The sequence below is a fragment of the Trematomus bernacchii genome, unplaced genomic scaffold, assembly GCF_902827165.1.
Source record: "Trematomus bernacchii unplaced genomic scaffold, fTreBer1.1, whole genome shotgun sequence".
NCBI classification, from domain to species: domain Eukaryota; kingdom Metazoa; phylum Chordata; class Actinopteri; order Perciformes; family Nototheniidae; genus Trematomus; species Trematomus bernacchii.
The window spans coordinates 3,006,753-3,025,900 of NW_022987966.1; the positions used below are offsets into that span (position 1 = coordinate 3,006,753).

General features: G+C 41.5%; 1 protein-coding gene across 4 annotated transcripts; it reads left to right on the forward strand.

Moving 5' to 3' along the window:
• Positions 1-6,160: 6,160 nt before the first annotated feature.
• zgc:101731 (SNARE_SNAP25N and SNARE_SNAP23C domain-containing protein) lies at positions 6,161-19,100 on the forward strand. 4 transcript variants are annotated; one of them, XM_034115929.1, is made up of 8 exons: positions 6,161-6,189; positions 9,471-9,595; positions 12,435-12,476; positions 14,145-14,193; positions 15,985-16,096; positions 16,619-16,765; positions 16,920-17,064; positions 17,714-19,100. In XM_034115929.1, exons 2-8 carry the CDS (start codon positions 9,524-9,526, stop codon positions 17,777-17,779), a joined length of 633 nt encoding a protein of 210 aa, XP_033971820.1. In that variant the 5' UTR covers positions 6,161-6,189; positions 9,471-9,523; the 3' UTR covers positions 17,780-19,100. The 4 variants fall into 4 exon arrangements, 2 of the variants coding, with proteins under 2 accessions (XP_033971820.1, XP_033971821.1); XR_004554770.1 differs by lacking the exon at positions 6,161-6,189 and having other exon boundaries at positions 17,714-18,257; positions 18,384-19,100; XR_004554771.1 differs by lacking the exon at positions 6,161-6,189 and having other exon boundaries at positions 17,714-18,257; positions 18,427-19,100.
• Positions 19,101-19,148: the final 48 nt, after the last annotated feature.

Consider the following 19,148-nt stretch of genomic DNA (forward strand, 5'->3'; position numbering starts at 1 on the left):
CTCCTTCAAACGAAACAAACGACTAGTCTCCTCCTCAAGCTTCCTGATTTCGAGATTACAATCGATCTCCTTCTCTCTCAGTTTATTGTCAATCTCCTTCTCTCTAATCATCAGTTTATTGTCAATCTCCTTCTCTCTAATCATCAGTTTATTGTCAATCTCCTTCTCTCTAATCATCAGTTTACGCAACTCCAGCTGAAGTTGAAGCTCGCTCATTGTCGGAGAGACCTCTGTCTCCCCGTCTTTGGGAAAACCAGCAACGCCCCCCTCCTCCTTCGATAACACTTCCTGCTCTACCAGCGCAGCCAACAGCTGTTCTTTAATGACCTGTTTCTTGCTTTGCTTATTATACGGAACGTTAAACCTGCCTGCGATTAACTGAAGCTGCTGTTTGTTACAAGCATCCAACTTCCCCCGAGTTGGAACCTTAGCAAACTCCTCCAAGTCAAAATCCATACTAACGTGAAACTCACCCGAACCAGAAATCAGGTAGACTATTTAGGCAACTCTACACTGCACACAAACACACAAAGCACATGCTGTCAAGGGCCATTTTACAGAAGAAACACACCGGCACCTGCCCGAGACAGCCTTTGGACGAGCCCCCATATGTTACGGCCCGTCCTCTACCAAGTGGTAGTGGCTCGTGGGAAGACCCGCAACATAAAATAAACCACACAAAACACGCAGCAATTGTCGGCGAGCATTTATTAAAGCGCACAGCCGTACTCACATGTGCCCACCGGCAAACGAACCACGTCTGGAGGACGGCAAAAAACAAACAAAAGCAGAAGGGGGCCTGGGCCAACCAGTCCTCTGGCCGTAGGACCCAGAGCTTCCCTCCCCTACCCAGAGATCTAACAAAACCCTACGGGTAAAATAAAGCCGCCAAAACCTATACTCCCAGATCCTCCAGAGTACACGTATTGTCACATTAACACAAAGGATCTACAGATCCAACACATCAGAGAGAGATTGTCCTCAGACGGAGTCTTCCGGCATAAGGATCAGGAGAGACCTCTCTTCTCCTCCAGCTTCTCCTTTTAAGTCCCCAGCTGAATGGAATTAGGACACCTGGGGGAGGCGGAGCCAGGGGCGGACCAGGTGTACCTGCGCAGCAGAGAGACAGAGAAGACAACAGACAAGGGAGCACGTAACAATTGGATTACACCATAAATTGATGTTGACTTTGTGGTGGTTTTAATATAGTTGATGTATTTCTTGAAACCTTTTGACCTTAAACTACAGTTGTAGATATTGTAATTGACCTGCTTTTTGGAACAGCCTCCTGCTGGGTCAGAGAAAATAGGCACCTTTGAGATAACGATCTTTAACACCTGTTCCTGCCAAGAAAGGGGACAATAAGGCCCCGGCTCCACGGGAACGCATACGGCAAAACGCATAGGAGTAACGCAAACGCAAACGCCAAAAAGCTTCCGCCCACACGCAATATACACCGGATTGTGTCAAGCTACACGAGACAGCTCCGTTTACATCCAACCGCTGGAAAAGCTGCAGTACATATGCCGAGCCTGTACGTCATTATATGATATTCTGTACCCGCAAAAAGCTAAAACAAAAGGCCGGCTGTCACAAAACAGTCATATCTAGAGACCTCAAAAACTACTCTAGCGAGGCCTTTAACCTAGAACTGGAGAGCCTGGACTGGTCAGATGAGCTCAGTGGTACATAAGTTGAAGAAACATGGCTTGGTTTCAAAAACAAATTCTCTGCAATACTCAATGATTTGGCCCCCCTAAGAACAACCAGGGTAAAAAAACGCGCTGAGCCGTGGATGCACTCCGGCATACTGACCGCCATGAAAACCAGAGACAAAAAATGCTCTGAGTTTCATAAAAGTCAGTCAATGCTTTCCAAAAGCACGAGCAGTGAACTCCAGGCCCACGTGACTGAACTAAAAATTGAAAGAAACAGACTAAGAAATGACGTAAGCTCCATGATCAAAACTGCCAAAAAGAATGTCATCAATGACAAAACTGAGGAAAACAAAAATAAACCCCGGGAACTTTGGAAATTACTCAATAACCAGCTTGGCTGCAGCAAAAAACTCAAAACGAGATTTTCAAACTTAAACATAAAGACAGATAACAGGCTCATCACAGACAAACTGGATGTGGCCAAGTACTTGAACATTTTTTTCACAAACATAGCCACAACTCTTGTAAATAAATTACCCACCCACTCAGGGCTTTTTGGAGTAGATCACATCATGACCTACTACAAAAACCTAGGGGTACGCAAAGATGATTTCAGTCTAGCAAGGGTAACAACAGCAGAGGTACTCATTAAACTGAGCGCCCTCAAACCTAACAAGGCCACTGGCCACGACAATATCCCCTCCAAATTCCTCAGAGACACAGCAACCGCCATCTCACCAGTCATAGCTCACATAATTAACCTCTCCATAAAACAGGGAAAAGTACCCAAAGACTTCAAAATTGCAAGAGTAACCCCCCTGCACAAAAAGGGCAGCAAATTGGACCCAGGCAACTACCGCCCTGTTTCTATACTTACCTCCATCTCGAAAGTCATGGAAAAAATAGTATATGAACAGGTCGAAAAGTACCTCGCGGAAAAGAAACTAATCTATGAATTTCAATCTGGCTTTAGAACATCCCACTCCACTGACACATGCCTTCTTTATTTGAACGACCACATCAAACAAGAGGTGGACGAGGGTAAATACTGCGGCATGGTGATGCTGGACCTACAAAAGGCTTTCGACACTGTCAATCACCCCATTCTGATTGACAAGCTAAAAGCAATTGGTTTTGATAAACTATCGGTGAGCTGGATGCAATCCTACCTGGAGGGGAGAGAACAGATGGTGGAGGTAAACGGTACTCTGTCCCCCCCCCCTCCCAGTGAGCTGTGGTGTTCCACAAGGAAGCATATTAGGTCCGTTACTGTTCCTAATTTATGCAAATGACATGTCAGCAGCATGTGACTGCAACTTGTTCCTGTTCGCGGACGACTCAGCCCTGCTGGTCTCTGACAGGAGCAGATTGCAGGTTGAAAAAACCCTCAGCTCCGAGCTCGGCAGAATCTGCACCTGGCTCGCCGATAATAAATTATCATTACACCTGGGTAAAACAGAGTCCATTCTCTTCGGTTCAAAACATAATCTCAGCAAATCCGACGACTTCTCAGTTGCAGTGGGTGACATTATTGTCACTAGTAAGAAGGAAATTACATACCTAGGATCTATTCTTGAGGCAAACCTCTCCTGTGACAAAATGGCATCCAATGTAATAAAAAAAGTCAATCAAAGAACTAGATTCCTATACCGGATCTCCTCTCTGGTAAACAAAAGCACCCTGAAAACTCTGGCAGGAGCACTCATTCAAGGGTACTATGACTATGCTTGCACATCATGGTACCATAGCACCTCCAAGGCGCTAAAAATAAAACTTCAAACATCGCAAAATAAACTGGTCAGACTACTGCTTGACCTTTCATCTAGAACCCACCTCACCTCTGCCCACTTTGACAACCTAGGATGGCTTAGAGTAGACGACAGAGTACAGCTACTTGCAATGGGCCTGGTCTACAAGATCCACTACACCTCTATGGTACCCATGTACATGTCAAAATTCTTCCCAAAGGTCAAGGAATACCATGATCATAACACCAGAGGGAGCTCCACAAATCATGTAAAACCCAGATTTGGCACAAAAAAGGGGGAATACACGTTTCGCAATTATGCCACATCAAGGTGGAACGCTCTTCCCACAACTGTAAAGGAAAGTAAAACTATACTTACCTTCAAAACCTCTCTTAAAGAGCACCTTCGGGGGAGAGCATTGCAAAACTGGCCCCGGTAATGGTACAAATCTCAACCTGTCGTACAATGGACAGCTTCCCCCCCCCATCTATGTATATACTCGCATTTTAGACTCTGTTACTAACTGTATATCTGTAGACTTGGTATGTCTTAAATGTCCGGTTAGGATGTATTAGAACGAAATCTAAAATGAAAATTGTAAATAAGCCATCTGTATGTAAAAAACCACCTGTATGTAAATTGTAAATAAGTCATCTGTAGATCAAATATGTCTTATATGTCTTAAATGATATGATGAATTGGAAATGGGGGACCCTGATGTAAACAAGACGAAAGTCTTTCTCTGGTCTGCATCCCCTTAACAATTGTATGTTTTGAGCTGTACTGTACTGTACCCAATATACAAGCTGTTAATAAACTTTTCAATCAATCAATCAATACGTGGAGCTGTAACTTCCTCCACAAAAGCAGCAACTTCCTCCACAAAAGCAGCGAAGAAGAATGGTTGTCATGGCTGCACTTCTGTTTATTCTCCGCGGTGGGGGCCGAGGGATCCGGGCAGAGTTTTTCGCCGGTCAACGTGTGTTAAAGTTTAAATCTTCCGGACAAAATTATAAAAGTGCCGGTCAAAGGTCTTCTTTGTTATTTATTAAGCTTTAAAACAAATGAATAACGACGATATAATGATATATAATAATAAAATACACAGAGCCTGTCTCTTTTTCCTCTCTTCTGACAGCGTCAGTGTCTGTCTCATGCAGCAGCTGATCCAGTAATGATGACTCGACAGTAAAAATAAACATATTTATAACTAGTTTAGGTAGTTTGAGAGGTAATTAAAATAGCTAAGGGTGATGATCTGACTTGAAGTGTGTGTTTTGCTCCCGCTGCATCACAGCGGGAGGAGCTGCGTGTCTCCGTCCTGTCAGATTAGACTTCACTCGCGTTTATGTCCATATCGAGATAAAGATAAATAATCTGAATTCAGTGTGCAGTGTACTTTTGCGGGGGTGAGCAGCAGAGGCGGGGAGAGGCGGGGCTATTGCGTCGTCATTATCAGAAACGGATGACCGTATAGGCGACCCCGCGGCCCCGTTGGACCCCCCAGAGCGCTCCGTTCCCAGATCTATCCACCTTTGGACCCGTTGTCGTTTGCAGGGTCCGTTTCTACCGTTCCGTTACGGCGTCGTCGAGCTTAAAGGGCTATACGCAAGAGAAATATGCGGATTCAACCCGTTTTCGTTCCCGTGGAGCCTAGGCCTAACAACGTGAGACCAATCATACATGAGGAAATCAGAATTCAACATTAAGAAAAGGAAGCTTAGAGAACTGGTCCAATCAGTCAACATATAATCATCCTTTGATTTTCAGGGTGATGATAAAAACCACTGTGCTTCAGTTCAAGTTCAACAAATTATTATGTCATTTAATTAAAATAGCAGTCATTTAAAAAAATATGATTTGAATGTGACGTCATAGCTTTTTTTATATATCTAAAACATAGAGCTGACATTTTATGAACTTTCCCTCTTGTGATCAATAAAGGCTTAAAGGTGGGGTAGGTAAGTTTGAGAAACCGGCTCGAGATACACTTTTTGTTATATTCCATGGAATGCTCTTAACATCCCGATAGCAATGAATATCTTAAGTGCTTTGACAAAAAATCCATAAAAAAATGTCATCTGTGGAAGCCGTAGTACTGTAAAAAGCACGACCAATCATTTCAGTCGGCCCGGCTAAAATAACTGGATGGCCTACCTGCCTGTCAGCCTTCCATCTGTGCACAAACTTATCTCGTGCCCTCATTGGTCATGTGTGCGTTAGTGTGTGTTGGAGGAGGGGCTCTGTAAGGAAGTGGCAGATTTTTTCCGGCTGTGTATTTTCAAATTCTAGCGATCTCGAGCTGGTTTCTCCAAAATTACCTACCCCACCTTTAACCTTATCATATATTATCATAGAGGGATAAAGAAGTGTGAATTCAAGTGTGGATTTAAATACCAAATATTATTATTTGTATTTATTATCATAGCTAAAATACTCGTTTTGGGCTTACTGTAAATAAATATTGTATTTTATGATTTAAAATGTGTTATTATCTTTACAAATGTTTCATAATCCTACCTCAATATAGTCTATTGTTCAATCTTTTATCAACCTCCTTTCTTTTGGAAAGATGAGATGTGGGGCGGGCGGGGCCGACATGATGTAGGATGTGTTTGTGTGCGTGTGTGTGTGTGTGTGCGTGCGTGCGTGCGTGCGTGCGTGTGTGTGTGTGTGTGTGCGTGCGTGCGTGCGTGTGTGTGAAGCAGGAGGAGCAACAGGTTTCCGTCTGCTTTAGTGCGCAACATAAACTCCGAGAGGATCTGAGGAAGAGCCGATGAGAGGTAGGGAGCTGATACATTTATTTTTATTTTGTCGAACGTCTGTGCAGATTTAAATTACATAAAATAAAAACAAAAACAAATGAAGATGTCATTGGAGTTACTGAACCCGCCTTCAGCTTCACTTTAAGTCAAAACAAGGTGATGATTTGATCAAAGTAGTCCGTTTTATTTGTAACTGGAATTTATAAAGAAGCGCAAATTGCTTAACTACAGTTTAATTGACAAGCAAAATGTAAAATAACTTTGAATGAGTAGGGTGAGTCTGGTGGTTCAGAATAACCCCCCCTGTAGCTGTCCTGCTAAGTAAAGGCTAACTGAATTTAAGATGAGTTTAAATACCAGAGATCAGCATAAATGAATGATTAAATGTCTGGTTTTAAAAGCTACAAAAGAGTCTGTCTCTGAGTGCAAACAGAACAGTGAGTTATTTTAATTAAGCATCTGCATGGTTCAATTACTAAAACATGTGCAGGGAAAAATGATAATAAACCAAATGCAGATGTTTAAAGTGTCAAATATATAGTATACGTATATTTGTGAAGTCTACAGGTGACATCACAAATATACAGTAAAGTATATTTGTGAAGTCTACAGGTGACATCACAGAGACCACCAGCTGCTCATTGTTTACTCACAAACATGACTGTTGACTTTGTGCCTCCATGCTTCCTGACAGGAAACATGGTGTGATTTCAATGTACAGCTTTGCGTTATTTACTTTTTAATTTGTTCTTAATGAAAATTGGAAAGAATTATGACATTTAAAAACCTACAACACGCCTCACCTGACAGCTCCATGTCAGACTTTCCATGATGTTCCGTTGCTTTGTATTATTATTTTTATATTGAACAATTATTATGCCATCCACTATTTAGTCTCTATGCTGTTTGTGTGATTCCAGTTTGCACCAAAGAAAATCATCAGGGTCTTTCTTCTTCTCTTCTCTTCTCTGCTGCCCCTCCTTCCTCTTCTTTATTCCAGCAGGTGGTGATTAGTGGTCAGGCCTAATTATGATGCTCAAGCTTGATAACACAATGTCTGAAAAGAAGTGTGTGTGTGTGTGTGTGTGTGTGTGTGTGTGTGTGTGTGTGTGTGTGTGTGTGTGTGTGTGTGTGTGTGTGTGTGTGTGTGTGTGTGTGTGTGTGTGTGTGTGTGTGTGTGTGTGTGTGTGGCCTAGCATTACTATACTTGTGGGGACCTAAATCTGTTTACACAGTCACGTGTGGGGACTCGCCTCCCTTATGGGGACACACAATGGAGGTCCCCATGAGGGGAATCATTAATTTTAGGGTGAAGACTTGGTTAGGTTTAGGGTAAGAGTTAGGGTAAGGGTAAGGTTAAGGGTAAGGGTTAGGCATGTGTTGGTTATGGTTAAGGTTAGGATAAGTCTCCAGGAAATGCATGTAAGTCAATGTAATGTCCCCTGAAGTGATGTATACATGGTATGTGTGTGTGTGTTGGGGGGGTGATTGTGGGTGTGTAGTAAAGAGGGGAAATGTTTTTGTGATATTGTGGGGACCAAACACCTGGTTGGACACTGACGTTGTGAGATGTGTGTGTGTTCCTCTTATCTACAGAATAGGTTTTGTAGTTTTGACAGCAATATGCCTTTAACTCTTTATTGGCCGGACTCTAAAGGCCCTGACACACCAAGCAGTCACCATAGAACTCGCCGACGCCGACGCCGACTGTTGCGTCGCGGTGTTCTTCTGCGTCTTGGCCATGTGTCGTACTGGAACACACCGCAAAGACTTCAGCCGAGCACGTACGAACTGCGCATGCGTGAGTGGCAATAACTCTCCTTACCAGCAGGCGGCGGTAGTGTGTATTCGTCATTCAAAAGAGGCAACAACCGGAAGACAGAGAAGAAGAACAGACTGTGTGATCTAAACAAACAACAAATAGCGTGTGCGTTCCATTTTCACTCTCGTCCATCGAAAACATGCTTCGTGCGGTACTGGAGCTATCAGCCATTGGAGTGTTGCTTGTGGAAGACATTCTCAAGCAACCGTTTCGCTTCTCATGCACTGATTCGCTAGCTGAACAGCCAATCAGAGTGATTTCTTTGTCCGACTGCCTGTGGCCGACGCACGGCCGATTCAACATGTTGAATCGGCCGTGCGTCGGCCATGAAAGGCCAAATAAGGTGTGTCACGGCCGACGGTGCGGGACACACCAAATTGAGTTTGGGCGACAGGGCACGCTTCGTTGTCCGACTAACGAAAACGGCCGATTTCGGCCTGGTGTGTCAGGGCCTTAAGTAAACAGCCTGTTGTAGTGTGACTGTAGACACAGTCAAATTGGAATTGACCCCATTTCCGTCATAAATTTGTTTTGGTAAATATAAAAAAAAGACCTACATAACAGTTAAATGAAAATGTCCTTAAAGAATTATTAATTATAAATAGTATTTTCAATTTTTCCCAAATCAAAGTCAACTATTGATTTGAATAAGAAATCAGTTTTTTTTTAATAAAATTGCCATGAAAATATCTTATATTCAGCTAGAGTCAGAATGTATAGAAGTCTATGAGAAAAATGACATTATTTCTCTCATGTAAAACACTCACAAGTTTGAAAAATTGTCTTTATTTAATTTTCAAGGAGTCATATTTTGTGATCCCCCATAAACTTATTAAATATATTTGCATACATTTCCATGACAGAAATATAGACATTGAACACAACCAGGTTTTAAATGATTGTTTTAATGTTGTTATGTGAAAGGTATTTGCAGAGGGTGTTTTGGATATCTCTTTGTATCCCTCCATAACTAAGGCAATAATGTCAACAGCCATATACAAAAAAGAAACCATTTTTGGGGGATTAAGATAATCAGATAATAAATATGAACAAACCCCTCGGTACATTTCTATAGAATATTGATTGGTTTGATTTATGTAGGAGGTGCTACTTCAGAGTAGAAAAGAAACAAGAGTAGAAAACTGTAGAACTAAAGAACTGTATAATACTTTGAATAGATATCACCCTGAACCTTTTCCAGTTTGTAATAATTTTTTTAATTAAATATTTTTAGTGAATTTATGAAAAAAGCGAGGTATCCTGTGCATTAAAAAAAAAAAAATGTTTTGCATTAATATGTAAACCCGGGGCTCCCTGGAAAGCATTATTGAGTGGATAATACTGATTAAATAAATTGAATTAAATTTGAAGGCACTGTTTTTATGTACATGGACCCTTGTCTGTCCGTCAGCTCGTCTCTCTGGTCAATTCTGTTGGCAGTCATTATAAATGAACATGGTGTTACTCTGCTCTCCAGGTGCCAAAACCTGATGCTGCAGCCTTTTCTGGTAACACAGACACACAACAAACATGGCGTCAGACCCACCCATCTTAACAGAGCAGCAGGAGCTGCACAGGAGAGCCAATCAGGTCACAGATGAGGTGAGGAATGATTTTTTTTCTTGCACATAAAAAAGACTTCCTTCAACGAGTTGTCAAAAATTAAAAACTCACATCACAGAAAATGCCCCATTCATTATGATATATATTTGGATAGTTTCAGATAAACTGTTACCTTAAAATCTGCCCCTCGAGTGGTGTTTGACCTAAAGTCGCCTCACAAAGCCACACATTTATTTTCTATCACTTTGCCCTGTAAAAACTCCATATGCATTTTCATGGGCTCAAAGACTCCTAAATGATGATGGCCCCAAAGTTGTGGTACTGTTCTGTTTGCTCCAAATCACGTGCCCACACGTGGGGTTTATTTTGACCTGCGACACCTTGTGGTTTTAGGCTGGGTTCTTTAAAAGGTATGATCAAAACTTCCCCAGCTAGTCCTGTTTTTCAAAATGTTCATACATTTACTTAAAGATAAAGGATGCAGAGATAATAGCCTCTATGCTCAGATAGTGCAGAGCCCAAGAGGACTATTTTTAGCTATTGAATAAAGTGACTTAAATGTGTAACACATATATTTCTTTCATCACACATATAAACCTTTTAACGTCTCAGCCCACACAACAAACACAACAGTACAACGGGTGTTACAGTGCTACTGATGTGCTTGGCCTTAGGGGAGTGGCCCTTTAAGGACACCTGGCTCACATGGTTACCATAGAGTCAACTGGTCTCCCAGTGCCACCATCTGCAAAGAACCATCAGGCTTGATGAGCTCATATACTCATTGTGGGGAGGTGCTAATTACACACACACAACGCACGCACACACACACACACACACACACACACACACACACACACACACACACACACACACACACACACACACACACACACACACACACACACACACACATACACACCCACACACACACCCACACACACACAACAGCAGGTCAAGCCGTTTGTCACCTTATCCTTACCCTGGGTGGGGAAGTCCCCAGGGATGCACATGATATTTACAGAGTACAAACACACACAAACACACACTCACAGACACGCAGCAAGTAGTGATGCAACTGGAGAGAGAATTTCTGCTTATGGTAGTAGCCTACAGTGTAAACGCAGGTCCTCATGGATGCGGTATTTTGAATTTCTTAAAGGGACAGATCATTGTTAAGTCAAAAATATCCTTACTTTTCCCAGCAGTTTATCAATTTAGTTGTTTTTGTCAGAGTTGTGTGGAGATATCAATTGATCTCAGTTTTAGTATTATTAGATCTTAGTGCTGCATTTGACACTGTTGACCACAACATTATATTAGACCAACTGGAAAACTGTGTGGGGCTTTCGGCAACAGTTCTAAATTGATATGAATCCTACAGGGAAAACTTTGTTTCTATAGGTAACTACAAATCTGAGTTGGCAGATGTGACCTGGGGTTCCTCAAGGCTCCATCCTGGGGCCTCTTCTCTTTAACATCTAGGATATAACACTGGCTCAGAAAATGAAAAACAACAAAATAAGTTACGATAGCTATGCAGACGATACTCTAACTTACATAAGCATTTCACCAGGAGACTATGCTCCACACTGAGTAAATGCATTGAACAAATCATTGACTGGATGTGTCAGAACTTTCTTCAATTTAACAAATATGAAACTGAGGTAATAGTTTTTGTAGCCAAGGCAGAACGTATAAAAGTTAGCGCTAAGCTTCAGTCGGAAATGTTCAAAACAACAGAAAATTCAGAAATCTAGCTGTAGTCATGGACTCTGACCTGAGTTTCAACAGTCACATTAAAACAGTTACTAAATCAGCCTACTATCACCTGAAGAACATATTGAGGATTAAAAGACTAATATCACAGCAGGATTTGGAAAAACTTGTCCATGCTTTTATCTTCAGTAGACTCGACTACTGTAATGGTGTCTTCACAGGTGTCACTAAAAAATATAATAGAAGGCTGCAGCTGATTCAGAACGCCGCTGCTCAAGTCCTCACTAACACTAAGAAAGTGGATCACATCACTCCAGTTCTGAGGTCTTTACACTGGCTTTATGTTTGTCAAATAATTGATTTAAAAATAATGCTGCTGGTTTATTAAGCATTGAATGACATCCAGAACTCAGAAGAGTGCTTTATAAATAAACTTGCCTTGCCTTGCCTTGCCTTACCTTAGAGACGCCGGCCTCCAATTTAATGAAACTCTTTTCAGAAATCATGACCCGGTTATTCACGAGAAACCAGTGAAGTGAAGTGACAGTGAAGTAACAGCACTGCAGCACTTTACCTGCCAATCATACACAATGAAGCGTGCATCTACTCGTGCAAGATGTACTCGAGCAAGAGGCTAAATCAATTGTGTCCTCCTCAGCTGAGCTGTAATGTTGTCTAGTCGAGTAGATGCATGCTTCCTTCCACGTGGTGATACGATTGGAGGGTGGGGGTGTAATTCGGTAGAAGGAAAATAGTTCCCGCTGGAAAAGCTCAAAACAAAGTGTTATCGTATTATCTTGAGTGACAGGATCATGATTTCTTGAAATAGACATGCTGTGTTGAGTGTTTTTAATGTAGTTTTTTAGAGTTTGAGAGTTCACTTATATTGTTGAGAAAACAAACATGTCAGTTAGTTACAGATGATGGGACAGACAAGATGATATATTATATAGTTTTAAGTTTAGTGTGATGATACCCAAAGTAATTTACTTGAAATAATTACTATAACTTAAATAAATACAAATCCATTCGATGTGAATATATATTTGTAAGCCTTGTTTTCCATATAGACTGTGTCATATGATGCCTATGTTTACATTTTTAGCTGACTGCAATTTGTATGTACTGTATGTTCAAGCGCTCATTGTATGTCTTCCAGTCCCTGGAGAGCACAAGGCGGATGATGCAGCTGGTTGAAGAGGTACACACACACACACACACACACACACATACACACACACACACACACACACACACACACACACACACACACACACACACACACACAGAGAGAGAGAGGATGAACAACTTTAAAGAGTTTTCGGTTAATACTGAAACCAGTAGTACCTCAAAAATGTGAAATACATATAAAATGTAAATTAACAGAATTAAAATACAGTGTACATTATTAGGGCTCCAAAATTAATGTAAATATTTCCAAATTAACTATTACAATATCCAAATCGCATTAAGTGCAATATTTACTTAAAGGTGGGGTAGGTGAGTTTGAGAAACCGGCTCGAGATACACTTTTTGTTATATTCCATGGAATGCTCTTAACATCCCGATAGCAATGAATATCTAAAGTGCTTTGACAAAAAATCCATAAAAAAATGTCATCTGTGGAAGCCGTAGTACTGTAAAAAGCACGACCAATCATTTTAGCCGGCCCAGCTAAAATAACTGGATGGCCTACCTGCCTGTCAGCCTTCCATCTTCCCCACACACACACACACACACACACACACACACACACACACACACACACACACACACACACACACACACACACACACACACACACACACACACACACACACACACACACACACACACACACACACACACACACACTCAGGGTTTCTGTTAGCCGTTTTTAGCTGGTAAAATGTATTCAAAACCGGTAAATTCAAAACCTGCCGGTCAAAATGTCCGGTAATAATTAGGGATGCTACGATCGATTGCCGCTCATCATTATCGGCCGATATTCACTCTTAATAGTTTGATCGGTGCTCTCTATAAAGGCCGATCAGGAGAGCTGGATCTGATCGATATGGACATAAACGCGAGTGAAGTATAACCGGACGCGAGAGAGCTAATCAGAGATCAGATCAGCTGCTGACAGACGGAGACACGCAGCTCTGATCACCTGAAGCCCCGCCCACTGTTTAGCGAGCTGCATGAGAAACTGACCGGCTGTCAGGAGAGAGAGGGAGGGAGAGAGGAAAAAGAGAGGGTCCGTTTCTCCCGTGTTATTATTCAAAGTTAATGTAAACTTTTGAATAATGTACTTCGTTTACTATAAGTAGTTTGTTTGAATGTAATAATTATGTTGTTTGTTGTTTGGGGAAGCGTAGGCCTATCATTTTTTGAAAAATGAATCTGAACTTTTCTATCTTTTACGATTATAAACTGAAGCAATATAAAAATGAGCCCCATTAACTGAGTTTTAAACATCAGCATCCGGTCATTGTCCGGTAATTACCTGCTAACGGAAACTCTGCTACACAATTCTTATTATTATTATTGAAACATGACCGGTAAGTTTCGAATTTGTCCAGTAAAATAAATTATTTCCGGACATTTGACCGGCAGGAAAAAATCCTAGCGGAAACCCTGACACACACACACACACGCACGCACGCACGCACGCACGCACACACACACAATTAGTGGTAGACGACTCAGGAGGACTACATGTTGATTAGAAAGTCTGACAAATATGTACATTATGTTAGTCCCAAGTGTAATACAAATGTACACTAGTGTTGATATTGTGTGTCATTCAGGTGCCAGTGATCACATCAACAGTTTGCTATTAGTAATGTGCATTCTGTTTTTGTGTGGCTTTATGTGCTCCTTTCTGCAGAGTAAAGATGCTGGAATCAGAGCTGTGGTCATGCTGGATGAACAAGGAGGTAATCAATTCTGTTTGATCTTTAAGTGTCTTTTTTTTGGCTTGTTTAAAGTGTTCTTGACTATAAAATAGAAAAGTCTGCTTTCGATGGAAGAAGGTAGGGATATTTATGGTCCAATATTTAAAGTGGTAAAAGACAACTTTTCAACCCCCTCCCCAGCCTTTCCAAGAGGTATTATAGTTGATGCTGCTCTTGCAATGACAACCAACTAACTAATGACCAATTCAGAACACAAGGAAAATTGCAGAGAGAATTGCATAGTATAGGTGACAGAAAAGCAATGTGAATGCTGGGAAAAAGGCACACCCCTCACCCTCCTTACTTTCTTCGCATCTCGCATCTATTCAGGACACGATGTTCGAACCTATTAATGCAAATCTCAGATTCTAGGTTGGATTTCTAGGGATTGACAACATGGTCTGAACATCAGATCAGCCAGTTGAAACCATCTGTTCCATATTGTCTGTCTCTGCCGTTGTTACATCACCATTAAACCCAGCACCATAAAAACCCGTGTTCCTAACAGAGCAGTTGGAGCGTATTGAGGAAGGCATGGACACCATCAACAGGGACATGAGGGAGGCAGAGAAGAACCTGACAGACATGGCCCACTGCTGTGGTCTTTGTATCTGGCCAATCAGGAAGTAGGTTCTGGTTTCTGGGATCCACACCTTTAACCAACTGTAGCCCAGTTCCATTGTCTGAGCTGAAGCCATATGGTTTTAATGGAATTTGGCATTAAAATAGAAACCCCACTGTCCTCCAACCATCCCTCCATCTATCCTTCTATCCATCCATCCATCCATCATCCATCATCCATCCATCCATCATCCACCCATTCATCCATCCACCCATCATCCATCCATTTAACCATCCATCATCCATCCACCCATCCATCATCCACCCATCATCCATCCATTCATCCATCCATCCATCCACCCATCATCCATCATCCATCCATCCATTTAACCATCCATCATCCATCCACTCATCCATCATCCACCCATCATCCATCCATTCATCCATCCATCCACCCATCATCCATCATCCATCCATCCATTTAACCATCCATCATCCATCCACCCATCCATCATCCACTCATCATCCATCCATCCACCCATCACCCATCCATCCATTTAACCATCCATCATCCATCCATCCATCCATCCATCCATCCATCCACCCATCCACCCACCCATCCACCCATCCATCATCCACCCATCATCCATCCATCCACCCATCATCCATCCATCCATTTAACCATCCATCATCCATCCATCCTTCCATCCATCAATTTTAGGCACCACAAATTGAATAATTTCCGTATTTCAAATACTGGACATTATTCCGCCTTTCTCGGGTACAATCTTCAATAATGAGTAAACCCCTCATTCCAATCTAATCAAAATGGATGGATAAAACATGATGGAACTGGGCATGGACAGCTGGGCCGTGTGTGGCCTGTTTGTTAGTGCAAAGTGACATTATTTTAGATTTCTAAGCCAATTCTTTATTTTTTGGTTTTGTTTTGGGCGTCTTACGTTCAGTCGCTACTGGCTGCTTTTTCACTTCTGTTGTGGGGCTTTAAGGAAATAGTTGCTGATTTTGTTTTGCCTTCTTCCTCCACTCTCCTCTTCCATCCTCCTTTTCATCCTTTACATACCTTCATTTTATTTCTTCCTTCTCCTTTATTTTTTCTTACATCCAATTTACCTCCTTCTCCTCTCCTGGCACTTCCTTTCTTCCTCTCCTCCTGCATGCTCCTCGATCCTCCTCCTTCTCCTGTCATAGAGCAGTTGGAGCGTGTAGAGGAGGGCTTGGATCAGATCAACTCTGATATGAAGGAGGCCGAGAAAAACCTGACTGACCTGGGCAAGTGCTGTGGCCTCTGCTCCTGTGATAAGTATGTGTGTGTCTGTGTGTGTGTTCGACTGGTACACATTTTCTGAGAAAACTACAGAATATGGTGGTCCTTCATAGAAAAACTGAAGAAAGCTTTCTATTAAAAAAGTGATTTAGAATTAAAGGAATAATTCAACATGAAAATGATTATTTGTACCTGTTAACAAACACTCACACAAATCGTGCAGCATAATCCTTTTGAAACCTTCCTTTTTATGAGTATGCGTGCTACGTGTATCAGTGAGACTTCAATTACATATATATTTACATTCACATTTTTACTCTCACTTCAAAAATTGTCTCTTTGATTCTTTTGTTTATGCGTGCTTGCTTCGATGCACTATAGATTTTTTAAAGCTGTTTCGTCTTTACAACATGTTTGCCTTCTCTACTGTATACATAGACAACTACTGTACCCATATTGGAAAGGATGCTGTTCTTGTGCATCACATTTAGCAGGGTGGACTACCAATATAAATGCATTCATAAGGAATGTCTCTCTTTGTCTCTCTCCATCTTTCAGACTAAAAGCCTTTGAGGAGAGCGGGGCGTACAAGGCAGTTTGGGGTGGAGGCTCCGGTCAGGATGGCGTTGTATCCAACCAACCACCTTCGTCTCGAGTCGTTGATGAGAGGGAGCAAATGATCATGAGCGGAGGACACATACGGAGGTATTGAGAGAGGTTAATGAAGTGTGTATTGTTGGTTGCTTGTTAGGAGAGGCAGCTGTGTAATGTAATGTAATGTAATACTAGTCATCAGTCATACAGGCAGCTGGCCAAACACAGGCCGTTAACACACACACATTAAACTGCTCTATCTCAGGGTGACTAACGATGATAGGGAGGTCGAGATGGACGGGAACCTGGCTCATGTCGGCAGCATCCTCGGAAATCTGAAAAGCATGGCCCTGGACATGGGCAACGAGATGGACATGCAGAACAACCAGATTGAACGCATACAGGGCAAGGTACAACTGTCACATGACACATTACCCTAATTCTTACTTGATTTATTACCGCGGTAAACATTTTCCTCAAGAGTTTATGGTCCCATTCAGAGACTTTACTCATAGTGCCTTAAACTTGTTTGGTTTGGGTGTTGTCTTTGAACTTTAATTCTTTCACAGGTTTTCAGTTAATTCAGTTCAGGTAATTTCAAAGTTAATTGTAACATTCTTATTTCCTACAAATGTGAATTCCAGGGTTCTGTAATACATGGCTTTACCCTCTTTTAGTTAATAAAAAACCAAGAATGCCACGTTCAAATTGTCAAACTTGAGGATAAAACACTGTAGTCTACAAACCTATGGGTGACGTCAATCACAAAAGCACTATATAAACAGAGCCCATTTACAATTGTAATCAGAAGCAAGAAGCAAGACAGGAAGGGAGCTGGAAGTCTTGTGGCATTCATTCACTGACAAGCATAAATTGTACAATGCACTGTTATTTTCAGCAAGAGCCAGCATATGTGACGGTGAGTAGGAATTGAACGTTAGTGCTTACTTTGTACTCATCGTCACACACTGTCTTCCGCTACGTTGAGAGAAAGGCTGAGAAGTCCAGCAGGTCTCCCGTGTCATTTACATTTGCTGTTTCTTTCCTCTCTCTCTACAGGCTATTCTCAATGTGTCACGCATCGATGCTGCGAACCAGAAAGCCAACAACCTCATAAAACGATAGAAGTAGCACTTTTCCATGTCACTCTTTTTTTAAAGCGTATTTATCCTAGTAGCATTACTATGTTCTGCATGCTGTGCCAAAGTGTTGCTGCTGTTAACTAAACATAGTTCTTTTTTGAAGTAGAGTTTCCTTCCTGTTATGTTATTGCTGTGATTTCACTACAGGGACTTACATTCTGTGACTCTTAGTAGCAAGATCTCAATTTGCTCTTGTGTTTCTATTTATTCTCCTAATATTCTAGTAGGTAGTCATAGTTTCGCAGCAAGCCCTTTGTTGTTTGTTGTTACATTCCCCCCGAGGTGGCTTCTGCGGTCACTCGGCAGAGAATAAGGACGTTCTGATGATCCCTGTGGGGAAACTGGATCACTGCAGCACAATGAAGACAAAAACAAAATGTGAACTTGTGGAAAACAGCAGCGAAGAGCAGCTCCTTGACCCAGGGCGTGTATCACCGAAGAGCTGCCTTTTACTTCTACGGGTCAGATAATTATATATATTATAAAAAACAGCTGTATGTGTGCAGGATAAAAAAAATACTATCAACGAACAGCCCCTTCCCAAATGCAACACCATTGTATAACACACCCCTCCCCCCTTTCTCTAGTCTAAGATGTCCCATAACACGTGCGTGTTGGCGCCCTCTGCAGGTGCAGTCGGGTATTGCCCAGAGAAAGGAAACACGCATTTGTCATCAGACAAAGACCTTTTGCGACACCAAGCGGACAAACATGGAACCTGCTCCTCTAATGATCTCTCCATCTTCTCTCGTCTCATGTTGATGTAAAATGGTGGTGAAAAATGACGATGAATTGGTGTTGTCTTATAATGTGATCTCATCAAGCTTTTGCAGACACGGTTAAAACAATTCTGCAAAATAAAAACGGTTTTGTGCTTTTTGCTGCATGCTTTTCATATAGTCAATAAACATGTTTTGATTTACTTTGTTGTATCACCTGCTGAGTTTGCATTATTATTGTCCTAAGCCAGTATTGATCTACATTTGGGCGTGGACTAGCCTATTGCTAATTATTATGGTGTTTACTCGATTGTATGGGTAATTATAATAGGCTGTATAAGTATAATAATGTGTTTGACTTTTGAAGACTAGAAAAACATGCGCAGCTAGAGAACTTTATATATTTCTAATTTCTGTATATTGTGATGAAATGCTAAAAATATGTACTTAAAGAATATTTTAGCGAATAGAAATGTGGCTATGGACTAATATTGTCAAACTGGAGGGAGGGGCAAGGGGTTATCTTTGGTGGGTCATACTACAGCTTTGTGAAGAGGATTAATCATCAGTTTTTCACATAAAATAAAAAACACGAGTTAAATGCGCATATTTTATGAGTTTTGTGTTTACTTT